The sequence below is a fragment of the Photinus pyralis genome, unplaced genomic scaffold (genome assembly GCF_008802855.1).
Source record: "Photinus pyralis isolate 1611_PpyrPB1 unplaced genomic scaffold, Ppyr1.3 Ppyr1.4_LG1, whole genome shotgun sequence".
Taxonomy (NCBI): domain Eukaryota; kingdom Metazoa; phylum Arthropoda; class Insecta; order Coleoptera; family Lampyridae; genus Photinus; species Photinus pyralis.
In genome coordinates, this window is record NW_022170249.1 from 26,869,179 (window position 1) to 26,885,632 (window position 16,454).

A 16,454-nucleotide genomic window follows, 5' to 3' on the forward strand; every position below is an offset into this window, starting at 1 on the left:
ACCGGCTTATAGCTCAGTGATAGAGCATTGGACTATAAATCCGGAGGTCGGGTGTTCGAACCTGGTTTGAGGTGAATTTTTCATCTGTGTCAGAGATGGGAATTTCCTTAGATCACTTTCGAGCATTCTGCCGGCTACTCCGAATTAGGTTTTCCTGCAGTTTTCCTAATTCGTAAGGTAAATACCGGAGTAGTATAGAACAACTTAAGACCTTCTGCAGGGGCACCTCTAAAAAGCATTATGCGGGTCACTCTGTAATTCGGCGTAAGCCTGTTGAGGGCCTAGAACAAGAGGGACAATAAATAAATAAATAAATAAAAGTTTGATTGAATAAGGATGCCCAACCTGAAGCTTTTCACCGCTTGGGAAATAAATATGAATAAATATAATTCGCTCGCAGAAGATTTGCCCCCAAAATATTCGCAATTCGAAGAAGAAATATGCACCGCACAGAAAATTTAACTGTCATCGTTTTGTGGATCCGTCACAAAGCACAAATATTGCCATTCATTGAGTTAGAGGAATGTAGGGCATTGATCAAGGATCGCATAAATAGAGCTACTCATTATAATTATTTGCAATGCGCGAATTATTTAAGTTGCTGGTTTCTGAGCAGCTGCATCCTGCAAGCGTCTACTAATAATAATAATCTCGAATTTATCTTCAAAAAATCTTTCACTTTCCGATCTTTAACTTGAGAATTTTTAATGACTTCGGTGTACGTAGACGGTTCAGCTTCATAAGCTATTATGGTGTAGCATTCTGAGGTTCCACTAACGGCATAGTCCTTCAACTTTCTCGACATCTTCAAATTTGTGCCTGTCTCGGAGTTTCCACTGTTGTTCCTCCATTTTCCTCCAACGAGTCTTAATTCCTTAGTGCCTTGAATTTTGAGGTTGATCCTGGTGTCAACAAGCTTCCTCATGTCCTACTACTGGAAGAGCTTGTTCTGTTGGTACTCGTGCTGGTGTAGGGTTCTCCTTAGTGACATCACGTATGAGTATACATACCTTTGGTGCTTGTGGGTACCGAATACTTTAAGATGGCCGATCGGAGGCTTTTTCTTGCACCAATGTTCCGATGGCGGTATTCTAAAGAGGGTCCTGTTCGGTTAATCACCCACGCAACTGTCATCACAGCCTCAGCCCAATATTTCTGTGTCCAGTAGCTTCTACCTACCATAGTCCTCCATTTTGTTGTGGCTTATATGGGATAGATGTTCGGTGGCGAAAACCATGCTCATCTGTAATCTTTTGAACGTCCTTGTTCACACATTCAGTGCAATTATCAGTCAAAAGCTCCTTCACTACGTATACAAGAGTTTTCACTTCCGCAATAAACTGTTTTAACTTCTTTATCTTTCGACTTTTCCTTTAGTATGAAAACTGAACGATACTTTAGTGACCTCGTCCTTTGAAAACGACATAGAAGCGACTTCCAGAATAAACCACACACCCTCAAGATAACCCTTTTTAGCCTTTGACAATCATTTTAATGTTGACAATACCCTTGCCAAGCGCCTTCATTATGATTGGCCCTTTCCGACTTTAACGTACATTTCTGGGAAAACACCGCAAAAGTAGAAAACCAATCCCTTATTGTGACTCTTTTCTATTGACTGTCCAAATGTCCAGGGACAAAAGTCGCCCCCACCCTTGAATGCGCAGATCGACAATTAACCCTTCTGAAACGCCTATCTTGCTAGAGATGTAAGTCGAAATTCTTTCCTTCAATCAAAGCATGCACTTTTTGAGTTGTTGCGTCTGGAGGAAGCAACCTTTGTTTCAAATAATATCTAGTATTTTTTCAAAAAAGTATAAAGATAAACTACAGTTGTACATAATGATTAAGTGGAATCAGTGGAATTTATAAATACAGGGTCCTGCAACAGAGCGTCGGTTTTTCCTAGCTCATACCTGGTAAAAAATATCAAAAAACCATTTGTGCAAATGTCAACCATAGATGGTTGCGCATCTACAGAAATTATTAATATATTAATACACAGCTGATTTTTTAAAATGAAACACTCTGTATATATTTAGCTGATTGGATGTCATTTTTGACCTCTGCATGGGAACCTATTCACTATTTGGTTTTTTGTCAGTGTTACCAAATTATTAATTTTTTTCCGAATAATTCTCTATAAGCTTTGATAAATCGTAGCGGACTTGATTTTAAGAAATACATTGATCAATAATGTTAATTTAAATAAAATTAATAATTGGGTAACATTGACAACAAACCAAAAAGTGAATAGGTTTCCATGCAGAGGTTAAAAAATGACACCGAAACAAATAAAAATATACAGGGTGTTCCATTAAAAAATCAACTGTGTATTGACACCGTACAAATGGGACACCCTGTATATTCAAAAATAATTTCTGTAAATGCGCGACGCATGGTTGCAGAACCCTGTATATACTGTCCAGATACGTTCCAGAGGGGCAGGCACGAACTCAGTTAGTGATCCTCGGGCAATAACAATATGCGAATATACATAGAAGTATTCAGGGACATATGGATGAAAATTGGTAGGGCAATATTATAGTAAGTATACTGTGTATTATGTTGCTACAAGTTCCTTAGACAAAAAGTATCGAATTCCATATTTTTGTAAAAAAAAATGTTCTATTAAAAATTGAAATAAAATATGGGCTGCTCCTTTACAAAGTTTGAAATCGATGTTACTTCCGGTCAAACCGGAAACTCAAATTTGTTAAAAACAGTCACAGCAAATGCACAATTTACTATAATATCAACCTAGCAAATTTCATTCTAATTAAAACTTCAAAGATATTTACTCGGTTCCACACTTTTACCCATCTTACGATCTGTGACCAAACCTATGTCTCAATTGTGCCATATCTAATTTTTTAGTTTTCATATTTTTTACTTATTTACTTGTTTAGTTATAGTTAACATGTTTTATATTTTCGTTTGTATTCTATTTCCGTATAGGAATTGTTGCACAGTAGATGCTTAGAAAATAATATCTACTCTTTCCTCAGGTTCAATTACATTTTTTGAAACAATGAAATGCCCTTTTTAAGAGCTACATAGTTTTCTCAAAAGCGTTGATCTTGAGCTCATATTCAACTGAAACAATGCCCTACGAAAACTGAAAATTTAAGGCCTAAAAATGACATTGTAAATTTACTTTGTAGCAGAGAGTATTTGAAAATGTAGTAAACGTTAAGTTAGTCGTTTATTTTGTAATTTAAATGTATGTAAGTGCGTATAAATGTAAATAATATTGCAAAATGAAATATAACTTTGTCATTGGACCAAAGTCTCGACATATTTTTAATAATCTAAGTAATAATGTGTACTTATTCGTTACAATTTAAAGTTGGAATGCTCTGTTTTATGTTGTAAGAAAACTGGCATTCACGTTCTTGTTGCTTATATATTACATATATTTTGTTAATAAAATAATGATTCCCTAAGCAGAGTTATTCTTGCTATGGTAGAGGGACAATGCAATAACTATCAAGGGTCGATTGGAACTACTAAATTAAGTTTTTGTAGTCACACTGAACACACAAAGTTTTGAAGGTTGCGGTGTAGTGAATACATGACTGCTGATGTTCGGTGCTTTAGTTGTGGACTCGCATAAAATAGTTAGGAACAACTTCTTTTTCTCAAACAGTGTAGCTTCTCATAACTTTAGGTAGCAAAGATTGTTATTTAATGCGATGAATTCTAATCTTGGTAGACAAATGCTGTGTTCAACACAAGGATGAACCACTCGCAGTCAGATGTTGGGAACTATTAAGTTTTACCTTGTTTCGGAAAGATAATAGTAATAATTTTTATTTTCAGACATAACCAATTCCAATTAACAAAGAAAAAGTAAATGATCAAACGATATCAGAATAAATTATTTATATCCATCATATATAAACTTATCTATATAATTAGCTTAAAAAAATTATTGTCAATTAGGCAATACAGATATAAAATCTAAAATTACACCAAAATCGCGAATTGTAAATGTGATCATATCCTAGAACATTGCATTGGCTGATTTTAGTTAGTCAATGCTAATTTAAAATTAAGATTGAAACCGGCAAGGTCTCTTGTTTACACGTAGATAAATGCCATAAAGTAACTTGTCGCATGATCAAAAAATTGGTCTTACTGGACTACCGAATATCAACCCGGCCCGGCCATTTGAGTGAACAGGAAAACCGGTAGCTAATCAGCTGTGTTGCAGAAAACCTAATCTGATTAGATTGCGACGCTATTATTCGATGACCCTGTGGCGATTGGAAAACTTTCGAGCCCTTCATTAATTTGCCGAAGTCTATAAAAGATAAAACCGTTGTTTATAAGGGATCTTTTCTTTCTGTAACTTTGAATTAAATGTCGCGAGTATGCGTTTGATGTTTTTCTTTCTGTTAGGTATTAAAAGTGGAGTTGTGTTCTATTTTCTTACATTTTTTCTAAGCAGCAGCAGATAACGCGAATTAACTTGTGCTTTTCTTACCTCTTGGGAAATCTCTACCGTGTCTGTGTGCCATAATTTTGTTTTACTTGTTTCCCTGGACGTTACCGCCCGCCGATCTCTGGATTTTTCAAAAACCCCGAGACAGCATCACCACCAAGTCTTGACTAGAAGAAAAGCTGTTAATCTACTGGTGGCGCTTGAGCAAATGCGTACTGTGGCAAAGTATTACTACAGTTCGTAAATTAGATAGATACCATTATAATAGATAGTTGCATTCTAATTTTAGATATTACTAATTTTTATTTGTTCATTCACATGCAACCGATTTGCGCGGATTACCGAAGGTCATTGCAAGCGTTAAAAACAGAAGATGTATCTGAATTAACTTTACTTAAGGCCAATCTTTCCATCTCTCGATAATTTAATTTGGCAAATGAGTACCTTGACAACGATTGGATCAACAATAGTATTGAGGTATGGCATTTATTCGGGGAATAAAGTCATTGAGAAGTGGAAAAACTAGGCATTATCCTTGTGATAATCCACCCTTATGATTAGGCAACACACTTTTACATCTGAAACAAAAATATGATATGCTCTGTATAAAACCAATCGACCGTTTTTCGCAGATGCCGAATACTAGCGGATTTTCGTAACGAAGCTTGGGGAGAATGAAGAAGATGGCGACGGGGTCGATGGAGGGCATCACGCTTTCCTGGGTTTTCTTCTTGATTTTTTAGTTTGTGGTGTTTTGAAGGTGTATTTACAGGTAGTAACCATTTTATTCTTTTTTGTACTTCCTATTAATCATTGAATTTCTTGTCACAATATGATATTATTTACATTTTGCTGATTTTGCATAAACTACGATATCTGAATCATGGCGTACTCCATGTCTTTGTTTTGAGTACCGTTAGATGAATCGTGTTTGTTATACTGTGCAGGTGATTATGCCATTGTTTTGTTTAATTAAGTATTTATTTCTGTATTCACGCAGAGTTGATTGTCAGTGCGATGTTGCTCTGTTCGATTGATCCGTAACTATTCCGTGAGGGAAGTACCTAATACAGTTTGATTGTTCGCTGTATCTGTTACTTTCTGATTCGTGGTGCGCTGCAGTTCTTGTGCGTTAGCTATACGAAGGGGGGCTCTCTTATTTGATGTTTTGATGGTTGTGTGTGCGAATGGTTCATTCTGTCTCCATGGAGTAGGTACCTAATACAGTTCGATCTTTCGCTGGATCTGTTGCCTACTCGTCTCGTGCGGATTACAGTTCTTAGCGTCTTTGCAATGCGAGTAGGTGCTCTCTCATTAACATTTCAACTATTTAAAATATGTTCTGTTTGAGTGATAATCGATTTTCACATGAATACTTGCTATTGGCATTCTCACATGTGTTAAATAAAATTATGTTAACTGAAGGCTGGCGAAGAGCCACACCATTTACATGTTTCCTATGTACAATACCATTTATTATTTTACGAGTTGTGTTAGCTCAATTGATCGTACAGGTATTTTGATGTGTTTTTGTACTGAATTGATTTATCAGGTTTTCCACTACATTTATGATGTCTTGTGTATTTTGTTTTTATGAACTTGTTTAATTGCATTTGATTTGATTATCTGATTTTTATCATATAATTTGAGATGATTTATTTGTGTGTATTTTCTCTTGCATTTTATTGCTGTAGGTGATTTATTTCATGTATTTGTGTGGCCTATGCAAGGGTTTTAGTCCCGTAGAAAGTTTCACTGGCATGGTCTTGTATGCGTAATATATTAATTTATTTGTTCTTGTCAGTTCTTACTCATAAAAGTTCTGTCCTTTTTGTCAATGAACTCTTGTATTTTGAATTTCATTTTTTAAATAAAAAAACCAGTAGGTTGAATGAAATTCAATGAAATTTATTTTTCTGTTATGCGCGATCGATTTCGGCCTAAAGGACCCAATTACAATTTTATTATATGACGCTACGCTTGATGATCAATCCAAAATCCCATCCAAATTCAAAAATGCCGCGAAACGTCCATCGTTTCTACTTGAAAGGTAGGTGGCTCTGCTTGAATTTTTTGCCAGAGTTTCCAACGGTAAGTATAGGGTAAGTCAACGTTTCCAGTGTCGGCTTGATAGACTCCTAGGAACATTGCATCCTTTCCACAACAAACAGAGTCAATAGAGTACTAATTATTATTATTATAATTCTCAAGGGTGGTTCATGTCAGGTCCTTATAACGCGTCCTTAAAGTTTATTGTATCCCCTAGTTTGGGACCCATTTTTTTCTCTTCCTGGGACTCCATGCAAAGTGGGTTTACTTGGAAGCTCATATTGTGGAGTTGTCTACTCGACAAAAAAAGGTATATAAAATGATTCGTACTAAACTTTAGCAGGCGTTTAGCTCTTTGGACGAAGGCTATATTTAATACTTAGAGATTGTGTGTTTCTGGCCGAAGATGTTCTTCCAGGACTTTCGTCGCTACCTATAGAATGACTTTCATTTCATTTCCCACAGTTATATGTTCATACCGTTTGGGGTCCTATAAAGAGGATCTGTCGGCCTTCTCTGGCTAGTTGGTCGGGCATTTCATTATTCGTAATAGCAGTGACCGTCCAGACCCACTTCTGCCGTTTTGAAGGATTTCTAGGGGAATTGTCCTAGAGTCCTGGAATTTTTAGCAATAGGTAGCCTTACCTTCATGGTGTGCAAGACGGTCATTTCCCAGCCTTAAAGGGGAGGTCCCCCATTGATTGTTTCCTGAGATGCTGATTTTTATAGTCAAATGTGCATAACTTTTACATGCGACAACCAATTGGTCTCAACAGGCAGCCCAATTACAGAGAGGATATGCGAGCACGCACACCGATGCGGCGGTTCGCACGCATATATACCGCTGTAGAAATATTTCCCGCATCCGTACCGCTCCCGCTCCCGCGTCCGCATGTCCGCGTCGGTTTGCGTGGACCTTAATGCTTTTTAGAGGTGCTTCTGCAAAAGGTCTTAAGTTGTTCTATACTACTCCGGTATTTACCTTGTGAATTAGGAAAACCGCAGGAAAACCTAATTCGGAGTAGCCCGCAGAATACTCGAAACTGGTCGGGTAATTCCCATCTCTACTACAAATGAAAAATTCACCTCAACCCAGGTTGGAACACTCAACCTCCGAATTTATAGTTCAACGCTCTACCACTGAACCATAAAGCATGCATGTAATGGTTCCATTTAAAACTTTTGTAAATTGGCGGTGGGGGGGGGGGGGTTGTAAACAAACGTTCTTCCTCTCATGGTATTATTATGAAAGGTCTCATCGAAATAAACAGGTGTGTAGAAACTATAACTTTCCCGCGCGACTCTTTTTTTAGATCCGCGGGTGATAGGACCAAGGGGAGGAGGGATTAAAAATGAATTTTATCTTTCATGGTATTTCAGTTAAAGGTCTCAACAAAAGGTGCGGGTTTCTACTAACTACCGCCCTTCTTTCTCACGCCTTATCAAAAGAGGGGGTTGCGGGGACTGGTTTTATCCTTCATGGTACTCTAATGAAAGCTCTCAACGAAAGGAATTAATTTCTACCAATCCTTATCCTCCTCGGCCTCTTATCGTGATCGAATATATTCCATATTCCCTTAATTATATCTCCAGGATCGAAGAGAGTACTCACGAAAGGAAAATGGAACGTCAGGAAGGGACATCTATTGGTGATGTCAAAGCTTTCAGTGTAAATATCTGCAGAATGGATTGTCGGAAGAATTTGAGTATATGCCAGGCGGCCTTTAAATGTTTATGGGTAAAGAGCCTCCTCCCCATTAATCATCTACCAAGACAGTAAACATGGATAGCATGCTACTACTTTATAACCCAACCATTTACTACGCTATTTCGGTTAAAATCGCTGTATCTACGTTTTTAGTCTTTTGGTCGGTAGTTTACAACCCAATTTTATCTAAATAACCTCACAAATAATTACTCCAGCAAACGTATGATTAATCTTTTGCAAACAACGAAGATAAGATATGGGTAGGGAGGCAAAACTGTTACCTACACCTGTACAGTTCTATTCTTAACAAAATAATACTGCGTACATAAAATGAAAACCGCCATCGGTGCTGTGTTTGTAATTATTTTTGTTTTCCACGTTAAATTGCATCCAATTGGGTATAATAATACCTGCGCAAAGGTGGAATGCCTTGACGAAGAATCTTGTCAAACATTTGGCGGGATGCCTTTTGAGTATGAGTAAGATGCCAACGGCAGGTTATGTTGCTATTAAGTACGTTACCTTCATTTCAGGTTACCATGTTCGATAGACAACACTTCCTGCTGCTTTCTGTAACATTTACCTACTATTAATGTCGGTACAGCGTTGATTTAGTGAAGACTATAAGGAACCAAATAAGTTAGAATTAGTTACTGGTATAATGTTACTAATAATAATTAAAAAAACGCGACACGCAGCCTAAAAATGATGTCCTTTAATATTGTTAAATCGTTAATGGCCAATGAAACCAAACCATTGTCCTGGGATCTTCGTTCAAACATTCATTGTAATTTAATGTTAAATTATGTGTGTAATGGACGTTGAGAAATGAGATTTGTATCGCTATAAATTTCAGAATGAATTTTAGAGTGTTCGGAGGTTTTTAAAGACCTGTTTCAAAGTGCTTCCAGAGTTGCGCTTAGAGCACTATTATAGAGAATTCGATCTCCCTCCCAGGTCGTTTTTAGCGCATTTCCACAAAAATAAAAAAAAATGCGCTATTGTGGCCACTTTGTCCGTCCGTCCGTCCGTCCGCTAACTTTGCGACGCTACTAGTTCTTTATCTTAAGAGCTATTGTTCTACTTTTTTCGCTATTTGGTTCGTTATGGTGTCGAGTCTTGTACCAAGGAAGGAATTTTTTCTGTACCGCTTACAAAAAAAGTTATTGTAAAAAAAACAAAAAACCGTTTTTTACATGTTCCATAATTTTACACTTTTGCCGTTTATTAACGATCCTAGAGATCGTTTATAATTTTGCATTACTATCTGTCGTCTGCCTGTTGGTATGTCCGTCTGTTCCTTTGTCCATCTATCTGTCCGTGTGAACGATAACTTTGTTTAGAAATGTTCGATCGCTTTTACATCTCCGTTAGTTATGAACTGAATTGCATGAAATTCAATATGGGCATATAATAGATTTAGCCATATGATACGCAATGCCAAAAGTTGATCGAATCGATTCAAAATTCACAGTGCCCTTTTCGCATCTCGACCATTTATAAACCGAATTGCAAACTTTTTTACTTATAAAAGTATTTGAATGAAATTTGATACATAGGCACTTTGGAATAAAGGAAAATCAAACGCCAATTTCAAAATTTGGTTTTGCGCATGCGCAGTGCCAACTTTTTTATTTATGGAAGAATTTAAACGAAATTTGATAAATAGGCACTTGGGATAAAGGAAAATCAAACGCCAATTTCAAAATTTGGCTTTGAGTGCCAACTTTTTTATTTATGGAAGAATTTAAACGAAATTTGATACATAGGCACTTGGGATAAAGGAAAATCAAAAGCCAATTTCAAAATTTGGTTTTGCGCATGCACAGTGCCAACTTTTTTATTTATGGAAGAATTTAAACGAAATTTGATACATAAGCACTTCGAATAAAGGAAAATCAAACGCCAATTTCAAAATTTGGTTTTGCGCATGCGCAGTGCCAACTTTTTTATTTATGGAAGAATTTAATCGAAATTTGATACATAGGCACTTGGGATAAAGGAAAATCAAACGCCAGTTTCAAAATTTGGCTTTGCGCATGCGCAGTGCCAACTTTTTTATTTATGGAAGAATTTAAATGAAATGTGATACATAGGCACTTGGAATAAAGGAAAATCTAGCGCCAGTTTCAAAATTTTATTTTGCGCATGCGCAGTGCCAACTTTTTTATCTATGGAAGTATTTAAGTGAAATTTGATACTTAGGCGCTTGGAACAAAGGAAAATCTAACATTAGTTTTAAAATTTAGGTTTGCGCATGCGCAGTTCCAACTTTCTTATTTGGAAAAGCATTGAAATGAAATTCTTCTCATAAACTGAAATTGAAGTAGCACGTCAACAATGGATTGCCCATGTGCAACGCTATCTTTCATATTTGTGGCCGGATTTTACGATTTTAACAGAAGTTGCATCTTACAAATGGGAAATGAATGCAAGTGGAAATGCGCTTTATGTAAATCGTTTACGATTACTTTTTAACTTGTTAAAAGTTTATGTCACTGACAGGACGTTGCAAACTCTCTACAGAACATTTTGCGCTCTTCTTTCTAGGAGGACATTTCAGAGCCTGTCATATTTACCTCGCCCTATAAATAATCTAACACATCTCAACTCTCTCTTCATTTATGGTCATTTATAGTAGAGCTAGGGACTTTCCAGAAGCTTCTGTGCTACATCGGAGTTTACAACGTATTACCACTTTCTAGTACTTAGTTTTCAATGCTTTCTGGACGCAGCTGTTCAAAAGCGCCTAGGAAAGTCTAGAACTGACCTAAGGAGACGAGAGGTTTTAGTAAACGATATAGAAATCGGGAAAATTGCAACGCCTTTCAATGTACTTGTTCGAGGACTATGTAGGCAATAAACTTATAACAGGATATCTTCCCAGTGTATGCAGGAACCCTCATCCAATAGCAGCAGGGTAATTTTCCAGAAACGTCTGTAAATTCGTTTGGAAAAATTCTTGGAAGAATCTGGCAGCTGCATTACGAAATAAATGTGTATAACTTATGGAACATGGAACTACGGCCTTGTTTGTCTATTCTGCTTTTCTTAAAAACAATAACAAAAAAAAAAGTTTAGTTTATTACTCCTGTTTGACAAGATGAACAGCCATAAAGGAAAACTTTTGAGTGAATATGTCGTGGAGAGGGTAGTTTGCATTTAATTTTATTATAAAACCTTTTTGGAAAAATCTCCACTTTTGGTGTGCATCGTGTGATAATTATTCTTCAAAGTTTGAAATGTAGTGTTAATTGCTTTGAAAAGTAATTCAATTTTTCTGGCGAAAAAATTTACACACCCTATTCGCTCTAAATCACTTTATTATTTATAAGCACTGGTGGTGACCTTCAAATGGATTGGAAATCAAAGGTAAGTTTTAATTTTGTCACCTTGTGCATTGCTCTCCGACCGGCGATTACCGATAATTAAGGATGGTCAATTTACAACTTTGAGTGTATGTTCCGCAAAAAATTATATTGATCCGCAGTATGTCTTGCGAGAAAAACTTAATTGTAACTGAATGAAAATAAACTTACATATAATTGATAACATAAATATGTAACAACATGAACTTCAAAAAAGTTAATAGTATATGACTATATTAACATGGTTTGCGAGAAATGACCATGATGACCATATGCTTGCACAGCTTTTGGTAAGTGCGGCACATCGTGAACGGCATGTCCGGATTTAATAACTTCGGCATTGAAACCACTCTTGTGATCCGCTGAATACTTTACAGTACGTACTGTTCCATCGGGTTCGTGCAATGAGTATTCTCCCTTTACGACGTCTCCATCGCGTACTTCGTGTTGATTATGAAAATCTTTCGTGTGTGGGTCGGCCACGCCATATTTAAATTCATATTTAGGATGACTCTGTATATGTCAATTTATGTACAAGTTGCACTTCTTGTTATCCTACAACTTACGTGATGATGAAGGTCCTCATGTTCGTATGCAGAAAGGTGATGTGCAGCTTGGTGACCTACGTTGAGGGATGTGTACGATGAACCATGCCCATATCCATGTTTGTGTTGTGCATAACAGATCGAGAAATAATAAGTAATTATACCAACCGTCTAAAACAATCTCTGTGCCAACCATTTATACAGAAAGTAATACTTACAATTACAATCATTTTTTAACAAACTACTGAAGGGTCCTTCACGAAAGCGTACAGTACACACACTCGCATATTCTCAACAAATCGGCGTAATTTATATGAAACCGTTTCATTACTTAACCATGCTATAACCCAAAACTATGTCATAATCAAGGAAACAAATCAACACTTACAAATCTTATTTTAGCTAGAGCAGCATTTAATTGCATTAGTAGTGCCTAATAAACGCGCTAATCAATTGGGAACTTTATGTAACAATGGTTGTTAGGACCGGAATTATCTGCATTAGTGGTTCAACTGGTGTAATAAAGTAATAAACCGAAATCGGAAAGAAATTAACATAAATGCAAATACAATAACAATAGAAACGTAATAACATCAGCGGTTTGTTTTCAATTTCAGGCTTTTAACATCCCCATTAGCGCTATTGAATGACTGTAGTGGAATTACATGTTTCTACGTAACTTATTGTATAGTTCGTTAGTTACAGAGAAAGCTGAAGTTAGTGGGCGTTCTTCAATAAATAGTGTACAAGGTACCAGGTAAGGTATTAACTAATTATTATTTTAAATTCTTTCTATAATTTTAGCCAGGGGGAGTGTCACGTTCTCTGTAAAGTAACTGTACCATTGGTTGTTTGAGCTGAGGTAGAGTCATCATTTATGTTATCGACATTGCGCCCTAAGCACAACCCCAAAAAATTTATACAACCTAACACTTTAAGCACGAGGGCGTCTTTTTGGTTTTCCAAATAACTACGAACCAAATAGTACAATCTTCAACAACATTATTCCTTGACATAACCGCTATCTACACGAACACATTTAGTCCACCATTTCTCCAGCTGTTTCATTCCATTAAAAAAAGAATCATTTGTTTGCGCTGTAAAAGTCCTTAGATTCTGAGGGAAATTTGCAACCCCTGAGGTATTTTTTTTAGCGGCATGGTCATAAATATGGGCTGTATGCGGCAATCCTGTGAAGACACAGTTTGCGACAATAGCTTAAACATTGGCGAGCCTTGAGGATCATGTAATTTTTGTGCAACAACGCAGTTCTATCGTAATTGTTTTAAGGTCCCTTTTTAAGCATTCAATCTAGTTTCCATAAACTTCACCGTAAATTGTGGTCCCTTTTGCCATGTGTTCAGTATGGAAAGCGCCATGGAAGTTTCAAAAAGATGACTGTAACCAGTTTTCCAGACAAAGACTGGGATTTTGCTTCTAAGTGAAGGGTCCTTATGCTCTTGACAATTTTTTCCCTGTTTTAGCTCAGGAGACGGATTAAGCAGACACTTTTTCATACCCATCGTGTATAATCTTGAATATTGTACTTTCACCGACACCAGTTTGTTTTGCAAGCAATGGGATTATTAGTGGTCGATCGGATAGTAAGTCTTAAGCAAGTCCTATTGTTTCCTCGGTTCTTTCCTTAATCGGTTTTTGTGATCTTGGGTCGCCGTGAATCGAATCTCGACCCCCTCGAAGTCGTTTTGACTATGCTCCAAGTTAGTTCACACCTCCAGAAAAAAATGGCGTCTAATGCAGTGTGGTGGATACTGAGCAGTTTTCGTTTGCGTTTTAAGAGGAGCAATTCTGAGGATTAGGCTTTTATTTTATCTAATTTAATCGAAAGAGGAGAAGAAGAAGGAGAGATAGATGTGAGTTTATCGGTTCATCCAATAAACCCTCTCTCCAAAAGAGCAAATCAGCACTTTCCCTCCACACAATGTTAACCCTACTACAAACCCATGATAGCACCTAGATGATAGATCGTACTATGACCCCCCTCGCCCCCAAACAAAAAGAAAACAGGAAAGAATCGTGAGGGCTCTGGTGTTCGAGCAGGAAGATGTACTCGAAAAGAAAAAAAAGTTTAATATTCTTCCCAACATGGCCGTCTGCGACGCCTTTTGATTGCCCGGTATCATCAACTAGTCTGTAAATCAATGGCGAAATCTTTATCTTTATAATAAATGGTCCTATGTACTTTGGTGCAAATTTGCCCGTGAAATTTCTCGCCTTCTTCGAATTATTGGAGGCGCAAAGAATATTTTTGGTACGACTTTGTCGTGAATGATGTCCTTTTTCATTTTCGGCCAATAATAACGAGCGTTCAAATGTCTTATGGACTCCGGATTTACCTGCAGTTTGGTGAAGGTAAGACACACGTAAGATTTCTAAACGTCTTATTTTTTGTAATTCGAACTTGTCTATATAAACGAGGATCCTCTTGTCTATACGTTTGATACTTGAGATGCTGGGTTTCCACCAATTGCAACATTGTCAGATACCATTTGTCTCTGATTGGTGGCTTGTCAGGTAGATTGGTAATGGTGGCTATTTGAGGTTGTGATCTTGAATGAAAATCAGGGACTACGTGCTCCCTGCCCATACGATGAATGTCTTCAAAATCGCATTGAGAAAAGTGCGAATCTACCATTTGGCTCTTTCAGCTTATTGAGTCAAGGTAATGAGCGATGACCGTGATAACGAAATATTTATAACTCATGGAAGCATCGTATTTTTTAATGGCCCAAATCACCGCTTGGCACTCACGTTCCGTTTCTTTCGGTGCGTAAAAGGATCCCACTGAGATAGCATACGACTTGTTCTCCATCAGCGTCAATTCTCTTGACTTTCGCTACTGGCACATGCCAATACGCCGATTTCATTTGGAGTTGCTCAATTTCAATTTTTGCTGGTTGACAAATGTGGAAGCAAGCGATTTATACTTTTAAAGTTGTAAACCTAAAGATTTTGTTAATTGAAATCCTTTGCATCTCACCACACTTCGATTGGTACCGGAATCTAATAAACCTTTAATTTTGTGTCCTATTCTAGAACTCTCACTTCAATATTTTCGGCACCTTCCGTATGCGAAAATATAAAATTTGAAACAGTACTTATTTAGTTGGTGATTGATGTAATATTTCTATTTCCTCTTCTGCTTTTGGTTAAAGTTCAATGATTGAATTAAGTGGCACCCTTGGCCGTTTCCCGAACACGAGAGTAATCACGTAAAGTAACGTTTGGTTTCCCGCACTAATAACAGTGGATACGTTTAGGTTAAGCACATGATATGTACATTGAATGATTAATTCTTTGTAGCTTTATTATTGTTTGATTGAGAGTAGTTCAGTGTTGACAATTATCACCAGTTTATACTCGTATATTTAAAAAAAACTTATGTAAACATGTACCATGTGCTCGAATATCTGAATAACCTAAGAAACGGTCCTTTTTTTATTGACCATAGTAATTCTGTGAAAAAATGCTTCACACTTGGTAAGTTAATCGACAATGTATCTCTAATAATAACATACTGTATACTATGTACCTACTACAGCCTATAAATGGTGAATCAGATAGCCTTGTGGAATAGATATATTTAGGAACATTAAAAAATGAGACTACCGACTCTCCTGCGTAATATACGTAGGTACCTAAAATTACAAACAATAGTTTCACCTTTATTACAAACCAACACTCAAAATTAAAATTTTTATTTGCATTGCTCTGTACAATTATTCACGTTGATCGATTTTATCTTTTATCACATATTCTCAGCGTTCTCAGATCGTCAACATATTCGTATATTCTGATATTGCGAGATACAACAATAGGAGCGCGGCATGCTTATATTATTTACATTTTCATTTCCGTTAAAGGCCAAGGATATGGTTTAGTTCCTTCTGATGTGTGTTTTCAATCATCTTGCCATCTGAAAGCAGACGTCGTAAACAGCTTATAACCCTTTAATATTAAATTGCGTACCTGGACACCTTGATGACATTATACAGAATCGGGAACGGGATCCCAAGTCAGCAGCTGTAAACTCGTGGATTTCGTTATTGCGGAGCTTTTATTGAATATCCTTTTCGGTCCGCTCGATACCTTCCCGAAGTTGGTGATGTACTTTCCTCTACTTGACTGTATACTTCTCGTGTAAATTTTTAGCACGTGACAATTGCAGGTCACCAACATTGCAATGATGATGCCTTGTAAACTTTGAACGGTATTGTAGGATATCCAAACCGCTTCCAGCTTGAAGAACTTGGACAACGCCCCCAACGTTACAACTAACGTTAAGATCATAGTAATCTGCAAATAAACATAATTTG

At 36.9% G+C, this 16,454-nt stretch overlaps 1 protein-coding gene across 1 annotated transcript; it reads right to left on the minus strand.

Annotated features, from left to right (window-relative positions):
- Positions 1-11,791: 11,791 nt before the first annotated feature.
- Positions 11,792-12,431, minus strand: LOC116160358 (cuticle protein 19-like). Its single transcript, XM_031473546.1, has 3 exons — positions 12,336-12,431; positions 12,139-12,288; positions 11,792-12,085 (listed from the first exon to the last, which is right to left on the minus strand). The coding sequence occupies exons 1-3, from the start codon at positions 12,345-12,347 to the stop codon at positions 11,804-11,806; spliced, it is 444 nt and encodes a 147-aa protein (XP_031329406.1). The 5' UTR covers positions 12,348-12,431; the 3' UTR covers positions 11,792-11,803.
- Positions 12,432-16,454: the final 4,023 nt, after the last annotated feature.